This window comes from Egretta garzetta, unplaced genomic scaffold (assembly GCF_000687185.1).
Source record: "Egretta garzetta isolate BGI_Z169 unplaced genomic scaffold, ASM68718v1 scaffold154, whole genome shotgun sequence".
NCBI lineage: Eukaryota > Metazoa > Chordata > Aves > Pelecaniformes > Ardeidae > Egretta > Egretta garzetta.
Genome location: NW_009259600.1, coordinates 4162422 through 4186351, shown reverse-complemented (window position 1 = coordinate 4186351; position 23930 = coordinate 4162422). Strand labels below are relative to the sequence as shown.

Genomic DNA, 23930 nt, shown 5'->3' with positions numbered 1-23930 from the left:
AGCAGAAGATATGAAAATGGTCAGTCAGGGCTCCTTTTCATACTTGGTCCTATTGTTAGCCACCACTTTTTTTTTCACTAACTTCTAAAATAAAACTCGGGAACCTAACTAACTCAGGAAAATGTTTGTTTCATTCCTGATTGCAGTTTTAGTAAGTTTAGGACCATGTGCACTGCAAGTGGATATTAATATTAGTCAAACAAATCTGTAAATCAAATGTAATTGTGCCTTAAGCTCAGAGATTTGCCTGCCTGTACATTAGGGACACCACATTTCTGGTGCTTAATAGGAGAAGTAGCAGAACATTGTGAGTCATTTTTATTTTGTATTGTAGCACTTGGAAATAACAACTTAATTGTTCTGACACTTTTAAAATGCAGTGCAAAAATACACTTTTGGACTTTACTTTCTGACTACCCTTGTTAGAAAGGGAGAAATAGAACTTGTAAAAACCACTGGGGTTAGCAAGAATGCTGGGGGGTGAGGGGTGGGAATAAAGAAAGTTAAAGTCGCCACCAGGAAGTTGCCACCAGGAGGAGCAGTACTAAAATATTCTCATTTATTTACTGGCACAGTCCTCTAGTGCTGTAGCTGTAAACTATCTGTAACTTTGGGAATATCATAATTTTTTTAAGGGTAGGTTGCTAAATACAGTGTTTTAGAATGCAACTAAAAAAACTCAGAACTCAAATTAAGAACTTCAATATTTTTACAAATTTTAATCTGGAAAAGAATGATTCTTTTGACATTTAAAACTTTAATCGCAGATTTAGATCTGTATCCTGGTATTGGTACGTTATGCTTTTAGCCAGACTCTCTGAATCAAGATTAGATCTATTTTTGTCTCTCTCGGTTGAGATGTAATAAACTAATTTTCAGGGGCTGGTGCACTGGTATTGCTACTAACTACAGTTCTCGATATCTGCTTAGACCAGCCATTAGAGAAACAGGCACTTGGGCAATGTAGCTGGCTCGTGCACTTATGTCTATACTAGAGGCAAATTGTCTGCTGTGTCAGGGAATAGCAGGAAAGGAAAGGGACGAGTTCAATAAGAAATAGAAAGTGCCAAACCTTGTAGAGTTTTGGGGGTTGGGTGTTTTTTTTTTTATTTTGGGTTGTTTTTTGGTTGGTTGGTTCATTTGTTAGTTTTTTTCTTCCCATGGGTAATAGATTTTACTTCTATAGAAAATGTATATAGTCCATCACATTGTTCCTGAAGTGCTGTGATGTTGTCCATATAGTCTAAATCAGACTTTGGAAAGGAGTGGGATTTCCCATTAATGTTTTCAAATATTGGTAGTCCATACGAATTTTATAATTCATTAACTAGATTGTCGGTAGCTCTGTTCCATGTTCTTGGCCCATTATTGTCACTGATTCAAAATGCTGTTTTATTGCTTCATGATAGTAGCTTCCCAACCCATGTAGTGGTTAATTATGTGCTCTACAGGTATTTTTCTACATAGTATCAAGTTATTTTGCTCACTCTTGTGACAGAGGTCTTTAAAGAGAACTAAATACTTGAAGTAAGCCAAGTTGATTTTCTGTTTCTGAGGTGCCCTTCTAGAACTATTTCGGAGGATTGTTTAATACCTAAATTGAATGTGTGTCTGTGATCTGGGCGCTGTGCATACTCTAAGATGCTGGGCATGATAGTTAATTAAGGGTGATCAGCACAAATCCATGGTGATAGTCCATTGCAAAACAACCACATGACTTTCTATAAAATGTGTTACTAATTTTGGAACCCAAGGAGATATACTGGGTTATGAAAATCACTGAGATACTCAAAACTGGCTGCTCATGCAAAGTGGGTGTGTGGGCCACATTTCTGGTATACCCATCTGTGGGAAAGAAGAAAGTTTTTATTCTTCCTTTATATGGATCATCTTTTATTTTATAATCTCTTTTAAAACTTTAAAGCTGGAAGTCTAGCAGTACAGCTGGGTCACGTGAAGATATAAAACTAATGAATAAGCATCTAAATGATTGCTTCTTAACTTTGTTTTTTTGTTTTTTTTTTTTTTAAATGTTATGCTGCATTCTGACAAATGTTTCTTTGTAGGATGAAGATGAACTGGACTCTCACACCATGGTGAAGACCAGTTCGGAGAGTGCTGGTACCATGAGGGCCACAAGCACTATGAGTGAAGGCGCTCAGACAATGATTGAACATAACAGTACTATGTTAGAATCAGACTTGGGGACCATGGTAATAAATAGTGATGACGATGAAGAGGAAGATGGGACCATGAAAAGTATGTTGTTAATTTACTTTTCTTTTAATAATGTAATATATTTTCTCATGCTGCATGAGAACCTTGTATCAGCAGCAGCTTCTAAGTGCCAAGTTCTGTGGCTAAAACAGGAGAGGGGTATTTGTGTCTCTAAATGCTCTCTGTATTTTGTGGAGAAAAAGCTGACTATAGTGGGAGATTCAAAGCAGAAGCCTGGTTTTGGTGCTTTGCTAAGCCTCTCTGGAGGACTCTAAAATCAGCCTTCTGTGAATTCTCCCTTCCACTGCTTGTCTCTTGCTTTTTGTCTCCCGTCTCACATACATTTGGACCAGTTCTTGGAGCTAAACTGAAGTGATGTGATTATGTGAGAAGCTGCTGCTTCAATGTCAGTGGTCCTGGGAACTCATCATGACTCTCCATGCGTTCAGTAGTCAGTACACATCCTGCTGCAAAATAGTTTTGTAACTCATGATCAATTAGCAGATTTTTATTTCATAACTGAGTGTTATTATTTGAACATATGTTAGAATGTAATTCAGTAATGCTTGATTTAAGGCAATGATCAAAAGATCATTGAAACTGAAGTACAAAGTCCAAGTTGACTTCAGCAGCATGTGAGGGAGTACATAACAAAAAGGAAAAAAAATTGCAAATGGTTTAAAGTATAAAATTATAAGTTACACTGAAGTATGCATAAATATACATCTGTTAAATAGTTAACTTACGTACCTACATATTGATGTGCTCATTATTTGGCTGAAGACTACTGTAGAATGAGGCCCGCTGAAGTTAATAGAATTATTTGCTTGAATGGGCAGCATTAATAGATTAATCTAACTCAAGCTGTAGGTGCCTGATGTCATGGGACACAATGTAATGTTTAACTCCAGGCAACTGTTTTGGGGGGGCATGGTAATAAATAAAGCTAATGTCTCAAGAGTGGAAATCAGTGCCAAATGAATAACTTCGTTAAATGCTTTACAGCAAACATAAAGTTGCATTTGTATTTGCACATATTCACCTGATGTAATTTGTACAAGATTAGTTGGAAATTAGTAGGAATATGTTTTCTTTGCAGTTTAATGTACACCAAATTGGAAGGTCAGGAGGGGTTTTGTTGATTTTGTTGTTGTTGGGGTTTTTTGTGGTTCGTTTTGTTGGTTTGGGGTATTTTTTCTTAGCATTTTCAGCAATAAGATAGCAAACACCTGTTGATTAGTGATTAATTTAAGTAGAGTGATTCACCTCATGAAAACACTCAGTATGTGCTATAATTTGTTTTCATGCTGAAGCAGAATATTTGCCTATTAAGCTGTGAGGCTAATGGAGGGTTAGTACAAGCGATCTCAAACTCATCAATTTCAACAAGTTAAGGAAAAGATGGTGCAAAAAAGAGAGAAAGATATTGCAAGCAGATTTGGAGTAAAGGATAATGAAGTAATTCTTAGGGTGGAAGTATTATGAAGAAGGGAGTTGTGCGACCTTTCAAATTACTTCAGGCTTAAAAACTATACATGTAGTTTTTATGTGTGCTGAGAGGAAATACCTGTTAATATGCCAAACCGATCAAAAAGTGTCATTAGGTTTGTGGTGCAATCTCTTAACCATGTTCTATTTGTCTGCTATGTTGCTGGAGACATTGTTTTTAAAATGTGCTGTCATTTTTTATTTTTAATTGATTCCAGTAAGAATCTGTAGTTAGAAAGTGAATTACCTTTCTACACCTTGGCATAGCCAGTATAATTCTTAAACCCATTCTTCCCTCTTGTCTAATAAAAATACGTAATCTTTGAGATATCAGGTTTCCTTCCCCTCCCTTCCCCCATAGGTGACTGTCTTGAGACATGTGACACCAGTGAAGGAAAGCTAGAAAACTGGAGGTAGCCTGATGGCAAGCGGTAGTTTCATCGTTCAGCTGGCAAGTGACAGGTTTGGTTCCAGTACTTATTTGCTGAACTTTCTTGTGTTTTGCATTAGACCCGTTGATTAAAAACTAGATTTAATTCAAGAATGGGACCTCCACATCTCTGAGCTGAAAATAAATCATGTCCGTTGTAGCTGGTCCTCCTGTGGTTCTGTGATTCGTGTGTTATTGGCTGAAACAGGAGCGATAGCAAGTGTCCTAAATAAATGTCATCAGGAAGGGGCATACAAATCCTTGCTCTCCCTGAGAGGCAGACATAGATTTTGTGCTTTGTTGTGCTTAACAAAGGCACAAGATTTTGGAGACTTTTCCCAATGTACCTTTTTGGGCAAGGTGGGTACTTTCTCGATGTTTGTGTGATTTGATTATAATAAATCAGAACAGGTAGCTTAAAAGTACTCTGATAATTTTGAATAATAGAACATTGCAAGCAGGAAGCTTGGAGAAATAAACTTAGTTAACTAGGGAAGAGTGATTTCATTTCCTTACTAGAGACACAAAATATTTATGGCAAACTTTTTTTTTTAATTGCTCTTGTGTTTAATTTCACATTTTGTTTCCTTCTGCCTTTTGTTTCCCTGCTCAAGGACAAAATAAGAAACAATAATAAGTTTTTATTTATAAGTGCCCATGCTTAGAGGCCTCTGGGAGCTGGGACAGAAAGTAACTAAAACCATATTTTTTTCACAAACAGGGAATTGTGCCCAGATAAAATTGGGATTTGGAACAAAAAAAGGGCTGTCATACTACCCTAACATAGAATATACAGCCTAGCAATAAACCACATTTATGCCTTCTTGCTTAGTATGCCTGTGCATACTCTGAGCAGAGACTATGTGGTACGTACCTAGGAGGGAAGAAAATGCAGAATAAAGAGAGGTGGGAGGACAGAGATTAACTTTAGGAGGTTTAATGTGGATTGGAAGAAAGAGTTGGATTGATGGAAGGTAGCACTGTTTTTGTTCAGCTGTTCAGATTGTACTTACTTGCATCTAGAAGCTTTTTCATATCTCAATTCAGAGACTAGTGTTCAGACCAGCTTCCCCACATTCCCTTTGTGGCTTTTTGGCAAGGCTTAGTGTTAGGGCTTTCTGGTTCACGAAGAGTATTTCTGATTGTTCTCCTTTCTCCTTTTCATTAACACCCCTTTCCCTCCCCCCCCCTCCTTTCTTTTCCCTGTTAAATTTATATTTGCCATCTGCTTTGGGCTGGCAAACACGTTGCCTCTTCTTGCCATTTGGACTTACTCTGTTTCTAACTGTTGCTTCATACTTCAGTGAAGTGTCTAGATAGTTCGTAGTTGGTAATGAATACATTAAAAGAAGAGGACAGTGAACTAATGAAGTAGCATTTGACAGATAGAATGTAGAAATGTCAGGTTTTTGTTTTATTACTTTTTGCCCTATAAGACATGAAATGGTATAGGTTTAGACAGTATAATTCTTAAATGTTCTTCCTTCTTATCAAACAGAAGAATACAAACTTTGGGACAGCACGCTTCCTTCCTCTCCCTCCTCCCCCACAGGTGACTGTCTTGAGACCTATAACACCAGCAAAAGAAAGCCAGCAAACTGGAGGTAGCCTGATGGCAAGTGATGGTTTCATCATTCAGCTGGCAAGTGATGGGTTTGGTTCCAGCATATAATCGCTGAACTTCCTTGTGTTATTGTATTATGGGATCCTTGATTGCAGCAGGACACGCACCACGCTGTAGAACCTACATTTTGAAAGGAGAATTAATGAGCTGGCTTTATTTATTTATTAATTTTTAGTGCTTTCAGTCCATCCAGTGTAAGAGATTGTGCTGTACAGTAAGTCAGTCTCCTCTGTAGTAGGAGGTGGATGCTTGGGTAGCTCTGGAATGACGCTTCATAACTCTTAGAAAGGCCTAAGTCCTACAGCTGTTTTTTCAACTGAAAAGCAAAAGATATTGTTATGTGTTTTATAACAACCTATGATCCAGGTCCTATAAGAATTCAGCAAGGAAGCTTAATTATGGGCTGATTCCAGTGGTGCTGTAACACAGGCATTGATATTTCATGAATGTGGTTTTGTTCAAGAATGTTTACAGTGCCCACGTTAAGATACTTTGCTCGATGCCAGTGTACTAGTACTTTACTCCTGTATATGTAGAAAGATATCTATATATCCAAGATAGATATATAGATCCAAGCCTTCCAGTCCTCAAGCCTTCTCCTATGATTGGTAATAACATTGTTTACTTCTGCCACTAGTAGTAGTGTCTTTTACAAATGGGAATTTTTTTCAAAGAAAAATATCATGTTGGCAATTCTGCTTCAAGAGCTGTTGCAACATGCTAGCTCAACATGGATTTTATTGGTTTTGCTGAAAGCAGAAATAAAGTATAACTCAGCTGGAATGAACTAATGGGTTTATAATAGTAGTGTCATTGAGTATTTTTTCTTCTTCTCCAGAAAGTGGAAAAATAGAACAAAAGTTATTAAGCCAGTTTTACAAGTCTCATTCTCAGGAAGTAAAGCGATGTTTTGTACAGGAAACTCTTTTCCCCATTAAAAAGCCTTTAAACTTGAGGTCATAGTCCTTCAAAAAATTTGTGAAGGCTTCAGCTCATTGAAAAATATGTGGTTTTTCCATTTAAATGCCAGTTGTGATCATTTCTGATAAATAGTTCTATTATAAAACAAACAAAATACTGAATGAGGCCTGAATTTGAATGAAGGCTTGGGTGCATAAGTCACTGTGATGTGAAAACTGCAAACTCAGTAACCACTTTGTTACACAGCTCTCTGTAGCAAAACATTTCTTGGATGCATCCTTTGGTAGATTCCCAGCTGCTCTGGCCTAAGGAACTGGCGATCTAGTTTCTGCTGTACTTCCTTGCGATTCAGAAACTAAGTAGACTAACCTCTCATTCCCCTGAGATGGTTGTCTAATAGAATCATAGAATCGTTTAAGTTGGAAAAGGCCTTTAAGATCATCAGTTCCAACCATTAACTTAACCCTGCCATTCCACCACTAAACCGTGTCCCTAAGCACCTCATCTACCCATCTTTTAAATACCTCCAGAGACTTGACCGCTTCCCCGGGCAGCCCATTCCAATGCTTAACAACCCTTTTGGTGAAGGAATTTTTCCTAATGTCCAACCTAAAACCTCCCCTGGTGCAACTTAAGGCTATTTCCCCTCATCCTTTTGCCCGTTACCTGGGAGAAGAGACCAACACCCACCTCACTACAGTCTCCTTTCAGGTAGTTGTAGTGGGTGGTAAGGTCTCCTCTCAGCCTTCTTTTCTCCAGGCTAAACAAGGCGTGTAGGCATGTATTAGCAGCAGAACTCACATGCTCAAAATGTAGTAACAATTCCTGTTTAATATGTGACTGAAGGTGGCTGTGGCAGCTTTCTACATGGTGGTTCACAGTTAGAAGCATTTGATTGGAGGTTGAGGTTAAAATTCCAGGCTGTCTTCAACCTTATTGTATTCAAAGCTCCTGTCTCCCATTTTCCGGGAGAATTACTGGCACTATATTGTAGGCCACCTTGTATGGTGAGAAAGTAGTGGTAGGAATGTACGAAATACAAAGCCTAAGTAGTTTATGTTATTGTATAAGCTGTTGTAGCCTGTTAGTAGAGGTGATAGTCCAAAGAAGGCTAAAAGCTGACTGCAATAAAACTTCTCACTCTAATAGTGACAAAGCAATATATTTTGAGGAAATAAAGATACTGACAGGAAATAAAGATACTGACAGGATCTTCTACTGCACAGAAGCAGTGCAGACAGGAGAGCTTGACCCCTAACTTCACTGAAGAGGCAGCAGCTGGAAATGTTCCTCAGGCAAATGGCATACAAAGATCTCCAGGATGGGGAAGGCTGTGGAAGCTTGTTGCTTTTGGCTTTTGGCAAAAGGAGGAAAGCTTTCTTCTGTAATTTGCAACTATGGAATAGGTCTTGTGCCCTGGTAGTAGTGGAGTGAGAAAGACTTAGAGACTTCCCATAGGAAATGGTAAAAAAACCCCATAAAACCACAAAGAGACAAAAGGCCACTGCCACCACCACCACCTGCCCCTCCCAGGACATTGTAGTGGGAGACTCCCTTCTGCAGGAGGTGGATCTGCTGATCTGACTTGCTATCTAGGAAAAGTTATTTCTTGCCCAGGGCCCAGCACTACAACATTGAAAGACTGCCAGGGCTTGTCCAGTGCTTAGAGTATTATCTCCTGCTGCCCATCCACATGGGCATGTGCCAGTGATACTGCCAGAGGAGACCTTGAGGGTGACCTTAAGAGTAACTCTAGGGTTATGAGGATGTTCTTCGTCATGATGGTGAAGGGAAAGCCTCAGAGGAGTGGATGGATCCTATGAGTCAACACTTGGTTGTGCCTCTAGTGCTGTTGACAGAGGTTTGACTTTTATCACCACGGGGCCCTCTTTGAGGATCAGGGACTACCGTGGAGAGAGGAGTTCCACCTGACAAAGTTAGGCAAGAGTGGGGTTTTTTTGCCAACATGCTGGCCCTGAGTTAGCCAGACCAGTATGGGGGGAATGTACACGTGGCTCAGCCCAACATAGAGTATAAAAATTTAACAACTAACAACAGAACTTTTTAACCTATTTAAAATCAATTTAATGTAATACTTTTCTGTTGGAAATACATCATTGCAAAAGCATTTTTCTATATAGATGACATCAATTGAATTTGATAAAAACATGCATTAGAACGGAATGTGCATTCCTTCTTATTTTGAAATGTGTGTTTAGAATTACTTATTTTAGTTATGATATGGTTTTGAAACAGTGTAGTAAAGTTGGTGTTATGTCATTGCCTCGTTCATTTTATCCAGCATATTTTTTGGAAGAAATTAGCTTTTGTAACTATTTGAGGACATTCCCATTGGCTGTATTCCTATCAGGGGCATTGCTGAGGTAGAACGTATGTTTTCAGTGTCCATGTTGGTCTCTGTGTTCCATGGCTTGCCAGCAGCTTCTCAGTCTGCTGATTTTATTGCGGGTTTCTGCCCAAAGCCATCGGGAAGTCCTGCAGTGGGCAAGTATAGGGATGATAAAAGAGATGAATACTCTTTAATGTTGAAACTGTGGCAAGCATTTTTAAACATGATCATCTCTTGTTGAAGAGCAAAATAAAATGAGAACAACTGGAAAATCCAAATCCTCCTAGAATGGAACAGTCTGTTGCACAATAGGTTTTCAGTGCAAATGTGGAGTGATACTATTTGTGCTGCAGGGTTTTTGTAGCAAATATATAGCTTGTATAAAAAGTAACTTACTGGATAGTTGAGTGAATTAATTGTTCTTAAAGGAATCTTTATGTATTGTACTTTTAAATTTCTTGCTGTCTCTTTTTTTCATTTAATTACTTATAAAATAAAATAAAACCTTAAAAATAGATCTTTAAATAAATATTTTTTTTTTTTTATGTTGGGGGGAAAACCAAACAAACCTTGAAACACCTCTAGTCCTGGTCCCATCATTTTGCAGGCATGGTATTTCTGGGTTTGTGTGTGAGTTTTTATATTTTCAGTGAAGGTAAGCAGCTCTTGTTCTTTTAAATGGGTTAACTAACTGTATACTAAATTGAAATCAGAAGTGACTTCTAAATTCTTATTTATCAAAACAAATAGAACAAGTCCTCAAAGTGTGGAATAGATGTGCTTTGCTCCTTTTGGAGTACTTTCAGTCCTGTTGACCCACTTTCCTTAATATGCATTAGATAGCAAGGAATTTGGAGGGATTGGTTTGTTTTATGTATGTAGGCGGTTTTCTATTACATATATAAGGAAGATATTTATAAATAGCTCTAAAAGTTAAGAGCAGTGCATGGAAAATATTTAGTATTTTCTGTTACATGAAAGGAGGGAGGCTATCTTACCTGTAACAGGCCAACATTTGGTACTCAGAGTTGCTAACAGAGACACTGGTAATCTTCTTGTTTATAAGTAAGTTTCAAGGATGAAACCTAAGTACAACCATCTCAGCAGAAGAAAAAAATTGGTTGTGAAAGGCCAGCAACGTGATGTTCTATCTTTTTGGTACAAATAGTTTCAGGGGTTTTGGGCAGCGTTCAGCAAGTAATAAAAAGTTTGTATTAAGAAAATGCATTGTATTTCTGCTTTTAATTCCACCTCCTTCATACTACTACCTTCTCTTGGATCTGATTTCTAAATTTATGCTTTGGTAAAGTTTAGATTCTTCCTTTTTTACCCTTTAGTGCTTATTTCTTGTAGTTATTTGGCATCACTGCTGTTTACTTCTCATCCATTCCCCAGTCCCAGACTCAGAGAGATCCAGAAACCTCATTCAAGTGATCTTGAGTTCAGTGGGGGCAAACATGGAAGATTCTGGAGAAGGGGTATCTGCTATGTGGTCAGTTAATTCAACCTGGAGTTTAGTTCACTGAATGTTTTTGTTATGGTCATGGTTGTCATTAATTAAAAGATGATGAGTAGAGATAACTATGATCTGAGATTAGAAAAGAATATTAGAAAAGAACATGGCAACAACTGGGAGAAAAATCAGCTAAAAAAAAAAAGTGAGGACGAGAAAGGGTGTGTGGAAACATGGCAGACTGAATGGAGAAATCATCCTGGAGCTGAAGAGAAGCAGCTGGAGTCAAGTGCGATAAAGCCTAGAGCAAGATAGTAAAAGAACACATTAAAAAAGCCTAAAGAAATCTTACTAGAACAGAATAATGTAGAAAAAGCAGAAAGAAAAGAACAAGAAAATAAACATGCTATAAAAGATGGCAGTACAAAAGTAAGCATTAATGGAAAAAATAGGCCACTATTAACCATGCAGCAAAATTGGAATGAAATAAAAAAATCATTAGAGGGAATGGTAAGAGATGATGAAATAAGAGGAGGAGGGAGGAAAAAACACTTAATAAATTAATAAAAACAATTGTAAAGCCAGATAAGATCAGCAAGTCCTAGTGATCATGTTAAATACAAGTTCAAAAGAATTTCCAGTGGTTTACCTTTTCACTTTTTAAAACAAGTAGTTCAAATAAAAATTCATAATTATATTTTTGCTTGTAATTAAAAAGTATAGTTCTACCTGTGGGTTGTTATTTTGTTTTGGTCCCTCCCCCTCCTTTGGTTATTTATATCTCTCATCCTGTTTCATGTTTTACTTGCGGAAATGTATTTCATATTTCTGTGTGTAGAATGTTACACTGCAAGCAAGTACACGTTTCATGAGTCAATGCTATGCAGAATATAGTCTCTGAGGTGACAGTTATGTAGCACTACTAAAGTGTTTCTTATGTTTTATTTATTGTTCTATTTAGTAATGAATTCGCTTTGAAATACCACAAATGAAAACAAACGTCAGTCATTCAGGGTTGTTGATAATTTTTTTTACATTTATTTTCATGGAAAGCATAATAGAACGGAGTTCACGCTGATCTCAATCTGCTTTGTAAAGCTTTTGCAGCTGCGTAGATGATGACAAAAATCCCCCAGGGTTTCCACACCACGGAGATGGGGTGCTTTGCAGCCATCTGTAGAGTGTGATCCCATAATTTGCTGAGAATCCTCATTGGCAATGAATGTAATTAAGCAGTGTCTAGACCAGTTTGTGCGGTTGTTTTTTTGCAACTTCTTTTTCTAAATAATTTTTAAATCGCACCTTTGGTGAAACTGATGGAACTCTGTTGCTTTCCTACAAGTGCCTGTAGGAAGTTAGGGACATTCAGCACCCAAGAGGATGTTTAGCACCTTGTGTTATTCAGTCTCTATAACAACAAATAGATACCGCATGAAGTAACTTCTAATATTATTTGTGTGTGAAACTCTGAAATGTCTTGAACATTTCTCCACATTGTATCTTGCTACAAAAATATCATTCTTCGGCTATGATCTTTTATGCCAAAGATCCTCAGGGGACAAATGGAGGCTTGCACCACATACAGATGACCATGTTAGTTTCTGTAAAATCCAAGAAAATTAATACATGGAGTTTATTTCATAGTGCAGTAAATCTTTAATTTTTAAATAGTTTTAACTTTTTCTTTTTTCTTTCAACTAAGGAAATGCTACTTCACCGCAAGTTCAAAGACCTTCTTTCATGGACTACTTTGATAAACAAGATTCCAAGAATAAAAGCCCTGAAAACTGCAATCAGAACATGCATGAACCTTACCACATATCCAAAAATGTTTTCCCTGATAACTGGAAAGTCCCTCAAGATGGAGACTTTGATTTCGTGAGTATATTTTTATTGTTTACTTTCTTGCATGCTGTTTATTTTTATGTGCCAAAAATAGTTAATCCCCTTCTATATAACTATGTTAATACCATTAAAAGTAAACTTTCAAGAATACCATTCAGTTATCTAATCTTACTGCCTCATCCTGATTGTTGAAATAAGTACATTTGCTTAATGCGGGACCTTTTTAATGAGGAGTGGTATGTGACATTATGAATATACATCTTTGTAACTACTTTTTTTTCTTTAAAGCATTTTTGGTTCTTTATGTGTTATAGCAACTTTAAAATTTGACTCAGTTCTATTTAAAAAAAATTAATATATTGCTACAGGCATGGAATATTGTTGTCATGTTTGCTGAGCATCTCAGTAAAATGATAAGCAATTTAAACTGGATTGGAGCCATTTAATCAATCTCCATGGAGATGGTTAAGAACACCTACTGTTTTGCACAAGCCAGCTTGGTACTATTCCAATAGCGCACATCTCTCTACATAGAATTATTCTAACACCAGTCTGCCTATTTTAGAGTGAGGTTTTCCCCCTCAAAAATATATGTTCTTTATTTCTTTTTCCCTATGTTGCAAATTACAAGAGGGGCAAAAAGAAAATGTTCCTAAGTTATAGATTGTTCTTAATGTGAAATAAATAATGACTGTTTTGAGACTTGTAGATAACTATACCTGGTTTTCACCTTTGTTAATTTTTTTAACATGTTTGAATGAAAGAATTTAGTTTATCTGTTGTAGTTTAAACATGCTCTTAACTGCAGTGCAGTAGCTAAGTATGATCACATGGCACCTTTTTGAAAGTTCACTTGGGATTTGGAGAAAAATGTTGTGTTTAATTTTAGGTGACAGCTGTAGGTGTGGGATTTTTTTCCCAGTTTTCATTTACTGCATTTCTACATAAAGCTGACTCTTAAATTTTAGCTACTGGAGCAAAGCCAGTGAAATAGTGCAGTACAAGCTGTTGCTGCTGGAGAGTTTTGATTAAGTTGGATTTTGGTTTGGGTGGGGTTTTTATAGCCTTTTTTTTTTTTTTTTTGACCATAAAATGCAATAGTCATCATCCTGATAATTGTCTAACAAAATAATTATTTGCACCATTCATTGGAAAATAACTGGCTGTTATTTAAGCAGGGTTATTATAGTGGCAATAAAATTGCCCTTAGAGCAATTTAAAATTCATTCTGCCTTTTCCATAACTTGTTAAGAAATGCAAGCAAAAATTATTCTTGTAAATGGCTAAGATCTTGACTCTGTAAGTGCTTATTCATGAATAATTTGAAAAAGGATAATCCTGTGGAAATTGTTGACATTGCTTGTACATATGAAGCTGCTATCTTGAAATAGGAATTTGCCCTAGAACCAAACCTGAGGAGTTCTGATCTTCAGAAACTAACTGCTGTCTATTTTGTAGGCAAACCTTGCTAGTGGTCTTAGTCTGGCAAGTCAAAGACTTCAGAATCATAGAATGGTTTGGGTTGGAAGGGACCTTTAAAGGTCATCTAGTCCAACCCCCCTGCCGTGGGCAGGGACATCTTTCACTAGATGCTCAAAGTCCTGTCCAGCCTGACCTTGAACACTTCCAATGATGGGGATCCACAGCTTGTCTGGTCAACCTGTTGCAGCATTTCATGGAAGTATGTGATGTGCAGTTTGTCCTTGACTTTCTAAAAAGGCCATGTTGTAAGGCTTGTTGCTACAAAATGATCCTGATTGAAGACCAAATAGGATTTTAAAAAAAAGTCAATAGTTATTTGTGTGGAGATTTTGTTTAAGCATGACAAAAGCGAAATACTTCCATAGATAAGCCAGCCTAAGAAAGAGTTGAGGAAGACTCTTCAATAATGGATGTACTGCTTCAGAGTAGTCCACTCAAGAATATATTTCTCTGAAGCATCTGGTAGAGCTGATCTTACACAGGATATTGGTTTTAACAGCCTGCTGGTTTGAACCATAGGCAATTATTATTTATTTATATATTCTAGAAGCAATTCTATTTATATTTTAGACAGTGAGTGGCAGTATTGGTAAGTAGCCTGCAAGAGACTTCCTGAAAGGATAAATCAGTGGGCAGCATGCATAATGTATTGGCTGCTCTTTGTAAGATCCACATGAATGTTTTCAGTTGCTGACATGAAGTCTTTAAATGATTGATGAAAGGGATAAATAATGGAAACTTTTTGTACTAAATAATTCCATTCTATTTTGTTTGGAATTAGCCTTAATGGCATCTAGAAAGGGATCCTAACAACAGTAAATGCTGACAGTCATAATTTTACTTAAGAAAAGTGATTGATACACTAGAAGTCAAATATGAATAATCAAAATCTAACTTAACGCTAGAATACTCTAGTAGTACTCCAAGTTCCCATGTAGAAGAGGGAGGGATGCTCTGTAAGTTGGAGGTCGCCAAACTCATTTGCTGAATGATACCATTATTCTTATTTACCCATATACCCTTGTAAGCAGCACATAGCATGCCGGTCCTGGCAGCCAACAAATTATTTCCTTATGGGCCAAGGCAGAATGACAGTGCCATGCTATGCCAAGAAGAGATACTCAAGTGTATCAAATGGAAAGACTTACAAGTTTATTAGTGTATGTGTCTGTTACAGCATAAGCTAGGGAAGCAAAAGTGCCATTGAGGTGGGAGTGAGAAGGGAACAGGAGGAAGAAACAGTCCTTATAAATCCCTGCTACTAATCAGTTTGCTTATTTCTATGTATAAGATGAGACCTGCAGAATTAGAAGCTAATTCTTGTGGCCAAATAGTGTATTTGCTTTATGTTGCAGTGATATTTTATCCTGTTCCTAGTATATTTTACTGTTCGATAAAACAACACAGTTATTTAATGTATTTAAATATGTGTACACATGTAATGCAGATATAGGAGTTAGTCTTACACACTTGCTGCTGGTTGTAGATAATGTAAATAAATGATAGCTCATAAGGTAGATAAATGAATGTATAAAATAATGCGAAATGAACTTAGCACCAAGTCTGGTTTGAAAGTTGTTGTGTGGGCATAGTTTTCTGCCCTGACGTAAATGTTTTAAAAACTCCTTGCCAATGAAAATACAAGTAGAAGATGTTTCAAAGAAAATAAGATGCTTTGGTCATCACTCTGAGATTTAAAAAAAGTAATTTTAGCAGTGTTTTTTCTTCTGTAAGTACATATTTATGCTTTGTTTTTCACTGTTGAAGTACATCTGTTTTCAAATTCAAAAGCTGATCTTGTTTCTTTGTCACTGGTGCCATATGGGAATTTGAGATCCATATCTGACTGTTGGTCCTGGGGGTCTTCAGTTCCATGATCAATCTGTGCTGGTTATTGATGTAATGTTCCATGAAGTGATGAGAAAAAACTGCCCTTGAGTTTTGTTTTGTGTTGAATCAGGTATATTGCAAATAACTTTTAACTAGACTTAATACATTGAATATTACATTATTCCAAATTTACCCTGTTATGTATGCTTCAGGACTAAGGTGTTTTCCATGCATGAGAGATGTTTAGGGTTTTTATGCTACATTTCTTCTTGCTTAAAAAAAACCCCACACCCATAAACACTTTTGAAAGTCATCTTTTCCGTGACTAGGAATTTGTATAGGGTTGCTTTTTTTGATCTTTGTTTTCAGTTATTTTGTTGTCTATTTTTGTTGTCTCATGGTAAATTCTGAAAACCAAAAGTATGCGTCTTTTATATCAGTGGATCTTAGAGAAATGTATTTCTGGGAAGTACTTGTAAATGTTTTGGTTTGTATTTTTCCACTTCAGCCTTTGAAATGCAAGTGTTAAAGCTCTGACTGGATATAAATTTTACAAAAAGCAAACTAGTTTTTATTCAAACTCCAGCTTTTATATTAAACTTTAATATATATTTCACACTCAGGGATTGTAGTGGATTTTAATTTTCGATGAATACTATTGGACTATAGGCAGTTCTTTTACATGTTTACATTATTTTTAAGAGGAATGCAGCAGATGGCAAAATTAAAGCAGTATTTTTAACCCTAATTCTGTCAGGTTTACTTGGGCTTAAGTGATATTTTATTCACAACAAACCTTGATGCCAGTAGGTCTAATCAACAAGATACTGCTCATTGTGAGGAACAGCGGCATAAAGTCTTTGAATAAGTAAAGATGCAGTAAAGCTATATAGTGTACGGGTATGATATTCATAGAAATGTTAATGATGCATGGTATAAGCAGCTTTTCATAACGAGGCTTAACTGTTTAATGGGCCAACTTTTAGTCTTAGCTCACAAGTCAGCAGTTTGGGTCAGAGTGCTGAATTAGAGAAAATGATGAGTTTGTTTCATCTAAGTGACGAGTCCTTTTAAGAACAGTTGTTTTTTATAGATATTATGTATTCGTGTGACCATGTTGCTATTATAATAGCTCGGTTCTTTCCATGGGGAATGTTTTCCATGAGATAAGTACGTGCTGGAGAGAGCTGTGTATTAAATGAGCAAGGTGTTGTTGAAGCAGCTTGCTCAAATTTCTTTTTGTCTTTCACAGCTGAAGATTTTGTGATATTTTATGTAGCATTTATCATGTTTTTGTGGCCATAACAGAAGATAGTTTTCACCAAAAAAAAGTTAACTTTTAGTAAGCAAGAAGTGCTCGAAGTTTTTATGTGGGGAAAATCAGGTAAATCTTAGCTTGCTAGATTAATGTGCTATGTGTACATGTTGTTAAATATCCTGCTGCTTACACTTTTACTGTATCATGATGGTTTACATCTCATTAAGATATAAAATTGCTCTGTAAATCTTTCTACCTCTTAGTAATGTGTGTTAGTGTGGGACACGTTGTTAACAAAGGATTTACGTGAACTACAGTGAAGTGATGTGTACTTGATGATCACCTGTGAATTAACATTACTCAGAATGAGTTGCTAGACTTCACTTGCACTGATTGAATATGTTACTTCATTTTAAATTAGTCATTTACTTTTTGTTATGAGATGATAAAATGTAAAAAGGCAAATCTATTTATTATAGCAATGCTAGGGTAATGATTTCTGTCTTTAGTAGAATTATTTCCAAACAGGAATGGTGTCCAGATTGTTAAATATTAAACAGTGAACATGTAGATCATGTTTTGCAGTAACTGCAGTATCATGTTTAAGTAGATGCATTTTGGGTGACTTAAAGATTCTGGAAGAGCAACAAAAATTTAAAAAGCCATCTGTTACCCTAGGCAGAATATTTCTCTGGGTTTCAACCAGAACAAATACATTAGAATATAATCAGTGTGAAATAATAGTATTGCAGATACTGAGCACTTTAATTAACACTTATAAACGTATAATGTGACAATTGATTTGGTAAAAAAGTAAATACCACAAAATGGCCCTATAGAATTTAATTAAAACTTCAATAATTTAAAGATGGGCTGAGTTAGCTTCATTGGAAATACTTCTTTGTCCAAAACCTTGGCTGGGTTTGCTCTAATTTTATTGAAGCAGCAGATGAGTTTGTTCGGTACAGTCTTCTTTCTAATTAGTGGGATGAATGTATTTCATCTATTTTCAACCATTTGAGATGCTCCTTTAAGTCATTTGAAAATTTTAAATGATGTATTAACATATATTCATTTTGCTTTGTTTTTAATTAGTTGCTTGAATATCATGAAGCATTTCCAGATGCTGACAGGAAGAACATCTTCTTAACTGAGCAAATACGAAACTTAGGTTTCTGGGTTTGCATGGGCTGTATGCGTATGAGATAAACAGAAGATTATTTACAATGTCATGTAGCTAACCAAAGTATTACTGGTGTCGGCAGTCTGCATGCAGAATTTCATTAATTTTAGTTCAGAGACAGCCGAGAGAGAAGAGACTGGGAAATGAATGTAATGAATATAATATGCTTTATCTAGCTCATTTTGTGAGGACAGCATGAACCTCAGCAGTGAAGGTTTTCTGTACCTCTTACAATAGGCGGCTGGTACAGAAGCTTCCTGTGTGTTGAGTGGTTATTTAAAAAAATGAAAGGTGGGGGGGGTAATTCAATAGGAGAGAGATTCATATTAGCAGTCCAGTGTGGATGGCTTGCAGGTCATGGTTGTGGTTTGTTAGGCTTATTATGCAGCTGTTCAGGCAGACAGAAGGAGAGGTTGTGCCAGCCTGACATGTAAACTGAAAATGTATGGTGTGGTTTTTTGGTGGTTTTTTTTTTTTTTTTTTTTAAACTCTGCAAGTCAAATGCTGACGGATTTAACTAAATCCTGTTTATATATTCTGGCCACAAAAGGAGAATTATTTTTCTTGCAGAGACTGGGGAAATACACTACCTGAGCAGAGTGTTTCTCCAATTGGTATTGAATGTAGGATCCTTTCTCTTGGCATGTGTTCCTTCCCCTATTAGTATAGAAGTAAATAATTGAAAATCAAGCCGAGTAATTTGGTCTTATGTATAAGACTAAATTGTTTAGGCTGTAAACACAATCTACCCTTTCAGTTTACCTTAAATTGTAGGGTTATTTTAAAGCTGTTGCTCTGAATGCCAAAGTGCCAGCACTGTACTTTTGCAGTTCTGGAAGGTGAATCATGCCGTCTGACAAAGATTATATGAATTTTGTGTCCTAAAAGAGCACAGAAGACACCCTTCTAGGCCAAGGAGGTTTTTGCATTCTTAGATGTGAAAAACAGAATTACAGGTTTTTACTTATTATTGACACATCCTCTGAAGATAAGACAAGAACTCAGGCGTGAATTACAGCAATTTATTTTAAGTTAGATAGAAGAATTTCTAATAGGATAACAACGTACGACAGCAGGTTGCCTCAGAGCGTTGCAGAAGTTGCCATTATTGCGAGTGGTGAAGACCTGGTTGGATAAACATGTCGGGAATAGTTTTGGTGGAGTTGATCCCACTTGGAGCAGAGGATTGTTGCAGGTGACCCTCTCCTGTAAATGTTTCCGATGGCCTTATTTCCTGTGGCTTTTTAAGCTGCTGCTGACGGCTGATGTTTGTAATCATAAAAGATGTTGAGAACACATAGGTCTTACAAGCTCAAGCTCTCAAAAATAGTGACATACTTAATTTGTTTATTAGGAGCGTCAGTATTTTGGAGGAGCTAGGTCTTGGGTAACCTTGACAATTTTCGCAATTAGCAGTCAACTGTTATTTCCAAACATGAGTCTTGCCTCTGGAAAATTTCAGCCAAGATTCAGTCAATAAAACTTACCAGTGTTTTCTCTGCCGAAAGTTTAAAGCATCCCTGCTGTCTTATTGTATCATGTCAAATAGTTTCAATGTGCAATGTGTTTTTTAATTACAAGATGGTTGCTAGTGAAAAGACATTTTAAAACTTATTTTTCAGCCAACTTTCAAATTCTTAGTGTAAAGAATGAAACTACTTCACTCCAAAGAGTTTAAATACTTGCATCATCTGACCCCGGGTTTTTTTCCTCATTAGCTCAAATAGAGAGACTGAAGTATAGCGCTAGTGTATCTATTCAGTTATACGGCAAGTCTGTAATTTCTGCATAGTTTTAAGGAGAACAAAGGAAAGAAATGAGTGAAGTTGATGAGCTGGGGCAGTGCTGCTGGTTTAAAGTAACATCTTGTTACCTTAGTAACCAGTTGTCTGTACTAATATACCACTTTGAGGTCATTGTGTAATAGCTAAGTAACGTGTATAGCCTAGAAAGAGCTTTGAAATACTCTCTAAAAACAGTTCTGGCCGGACAAGATTTAGATGATCCTTTTTTGTCCATCAAACCAATTCAGTTTCAGGTCTCTCTATTCTGTTTGCTCTTACAGAAAAGGGGGGGAAAGATATTTAAACCAAATAGTTTCCATGTTGCATGAATCACTGTTAATGTCAAGGCAGCGTACCACACCTTTGTGTGTAATGTCTGATCCCCAGACTGAGTGCTGACACCAAGAGGTGCATGTTCTACTTCAGGGTTTCAGCAAAATTCTTTGAAATCGTCTCTATGACAGTATCATGAAAATTTACCACCAAGAAACAAAATCCATTCTTCTACTCTTTGCTATATGATTAGTAATTAGATAATGAAAAGAAGTAAAAATAAAACTTGCATGAGGAGGTGGGCAACTGGAATTTTGCAAGACTTCAAGTTAATTTTTCTAACTCCTTAGTTTGAAGAGGATTTCCTCATTATGTGGTTTGGTTAAGAACATGGGGTGGTTTTTTTTTTAGTTTAGCTTTTTTTACCCCCTTGGGGGTTTTAAATTTTTTTTTACTGAACTCAAATAGGAGCATGAGAACTTGTCAGATGGGATTCTAGTAATTGAACAGAAAAAAATTTTTGGATTAGTTTAGTGTCCATGTGGCTAACTTTCAATAATCAAAAAGCTTGTATTAGATTTCTGTGCCTCATGTTTTGATCGGCAGCCAATGAGTACCATGTGTAGACTATATATTAAGCATAGATGTTAACAATATTTCATAAACAAAATACTGGAAATTAAATGGCTGATATTTAATACTATTGAGCTTTATGAAGAACGGAAAAAATTCTGTGTGGTTTTTGTTTGCAAATAACTTTTAGAATTTGAAGAAAGAGACTTCTGCATTAAGGCATTGACTTCAAACAGAGAGTTCATAATGCTTGGAGTTCTTTGGAGTTAATATCTTCAGATATCTGATTAGGTTGGACTTAGTGCACATTTACCAAAACCAAGGATTGTCCAGAATATTTTGGTTTACATGTAAATTTTATTTCCTTTTCTTATATCTTGTATAGCTCAGAGATAAAAGGACGCTTCTATGAAACTTGAAAGCAAAATCTGTATTCCTATAAGTATACACTTTTTATTCTCATTTACTTGTATTTTAGTAATGTGTGAAATTTATACATTAAAATTACCTAAATGTAATTCTTTTACATTTGATCTATGCCTATAGATGCCTTATAGCTCACATTTACTTTTATTTATTGGGAGTTGTAACATCGCTATGCACTAGTCATTTTTGGTGAAAAGGATGAGGCTTTTCATAGAGATGCATGCTGTGTAAAGCGGTAAGCTAACTGTTTGGAGACTCAATATTTTAATTCGTTGTTCTTGTTTGTGTCTGGATAAAAGTGTGCCTCGTGGACAGCACCAGTACCTGAAATGGTAAAAAAAGCCCTATGTAAAATCACCCTGCGGGGGGTGGGATGGGGTGGGGGTGGCAACAAAACCACAAAACTGCTTTGGCAAATTTTTGTACCTATTTTATAGTGTTATATGAGCAACAATTAAAAAATAAAACTATGCAAGCCCGATACACAAAGCTGCAGCTGCTGACAAACTCCATATAGAAGGGTTAATCTCATACTTGCTAAAGTCAGTGGCAAAGCTCCTACTGACAGCAATGTTAAGTTTAGCTACTCAGATTTTTAAAGAAACCACTTGCATTTGTGTGCCTAAATGTGAAACTGCACTTGGGTTTAGGGTTAGAAATGTCACAGTTTAGACTGTTTCTCTCAGTATTCCTTAGTTTAGGGCAAGTATTCCTAGTTCCTAGGAAAGAAATACCTGAAGAATTAACACTTACTTAGCATCTGCTTAAAGATCTTGGTATTGCTTACATTTACATTTGTGTTGACAGTAGGAGTTGTAAACATATAAGAATACTAGTAAGAAAACATAGTTTCTTAACCTAAATAAGATGTACCAGGACAAAATTGCTCTGCAAGAAAGCTCTAAAGGTACAGTAGCATAGTTATAGCTGTTTCAAAAAGCTGCTTGATGCTCAGCTGAGAACCCTGACTGCATTTCCCTGACAATTTTTAGTGTGCCATAGTGAGAACTAAAACAAGTTAGCTTAAACCATTTTGAAGAATTTAACTTATTTTACTTTGCATTGCAGCAGACTAGGGTCATGGACGAGGTCTTCAGCTGAGACACAGGAATTTTGCAAACTGTGCAACCTTGACTGCATGATACTGTATGAGCGTGCCGTAGTGCTTGTAGATGTGAATTAGGTGGAACTTTCTAAAAACATGTTTGATTTTTTTTTCCCTCATGGTGTCACTACAGCCCAATATATTTAGTTGTTTTTTATATTTGAATATTCTTCTTTCAAGTAAGAATGGAGGAAAAAATGTTCTTTGAAGAAATGTAAAGCCCAGACTTCCCTGTCGCCCCCAAAAGTTCTCCAGATCAAAAAAGTTCTCTTAGTAAAAAGGAGCTGTCCCAAAGTTACTCTCTGTTTTATTTTGTTGAGGAGTCTTTGAAGACTGTGCTTTTAGGCATAGGGAATTAATTCAAGAAGCGTGTGAGTGGAAGAGGAGGCTTTCTTCCTGGGAGCTCCTTGGGTATTGGTCCCACTGGAACCTGGAGGAGATGCCTATATTTTTTGAAGGCAGTTCTTTGTGTGCTTCTAGTGCAAATGTTGGGGCTTTTTTTTCTGTGGTGTCAGCTGCGTTATCACTTTCACAGAATGATAATTTATTTTTCATTGAAATTAATTGTTACTTTAAGATTACCATTAGTTATAGTCACATGGTTTGAATGCCATCCACGTACAAGAAGAATGTGCACTCTACAGAGATGGATAATCAGCTTAAGATGTGAACTGTTATCCTGATGATGTTCATAGAGCTAGAAGTGTGGTATTTTCATGGCGCTTGCGATGTGTGTGTATAGCGTGGAATGGGCTTTTTATTTTGCTTTTGCAAAGTTAGAACTTTCATTGCTACTTCTATCTTTCTAAAGAGTTTCCATTAACAAACAGAATACCACTGTGAGTCAAGATAAAGAGACCGACGTAAGCAAGCCTACATTCAGGGAGATTCAATTAAAGTAACGAAGGCATTAAATTAAAACATGAAACTGAGACTTGTCCTTTGGGATTTTGTCTGTGACTAATGATTCAGTGAGATGTGTGCCCCTGTGTGCAGCCCACCATCAATGCTACTGCTGAGGAACAGAGGAGGAATTGGTAGGAGTCTGTTGACAGTAGGGCAGCTTGGTGTGTACCTGCTTGGCTGTTTCATTTGTTGTCTCTTGAGCTGGTTAACTTCCTTGTCATGGGCTTCAAAGAGCCCTGGATTACAGGGGTTGTTTTTCCCTACATCAAGTTCTGCGACAAATGCTAGCATGTTTTGAATGGTACTGTAACATAGAGCCTTTTGAAGGAATGACATTATGGTGAAATAATGCACCTTTCACATACACTCAGTAGTTAACAGGATTTATCTCCCAAATTGTGCAGTGCCCTTGTATTTAAAAAACAAAACAAAACAAAAAAACCTAAGCCCCAAACAGTTTGCAGAGTAAAGGATATTTGCAGAGAAAAAGAGATGGAAAAGAGCTGATGCCTCTGAAGAAGATTTCTGAAGGAGTTGGGGGAAGGAGTGGTAGGTGGAGGGGGGCCAAACCCAGCGTTACTTAAGCATCCCCATGGCCTGTGAAACTCAAGAGCCTTGTTTTCTCCTCTCTGCTGCCTGATGACACTATGGTAACAGCCCACTGATCATTTCAGAGGTGGGCTAATTCAAAACTACAGAGGAAAACAGTGACGTTGGAAACAGTGGTTAGTTTGAAACTACCTGACCTGTTTTCCATGTTTTAAAAAGCTGTTGCTATGGCA

General features: G+C 36.7%; 1 protein-coding gene across 1 annotated transcript in view; it reads left to right on the top strand.

Moving 5' to 3' along the window:
- The window catches only part of STK3 (serine/threonine kinase 3), a 134878-nt gene that overhangs the window by 78723 nt on the left and 32225 nt on the right, over window positions 1-23930 (top strand). Inside the window, exons 10-11 of the mRNA XM_035893910.1 lie at window positions 2067-2259; window positions 12186-12361. Coding sequence (XP_035749803.1) covers window positions 2067-2259; window positions 12186-12361 — 369 coding nt within the window. The remainder of the gene's footprint in view (window positions 1-2066; window positions 2260-12185; window positions 12362-23930) is intronic.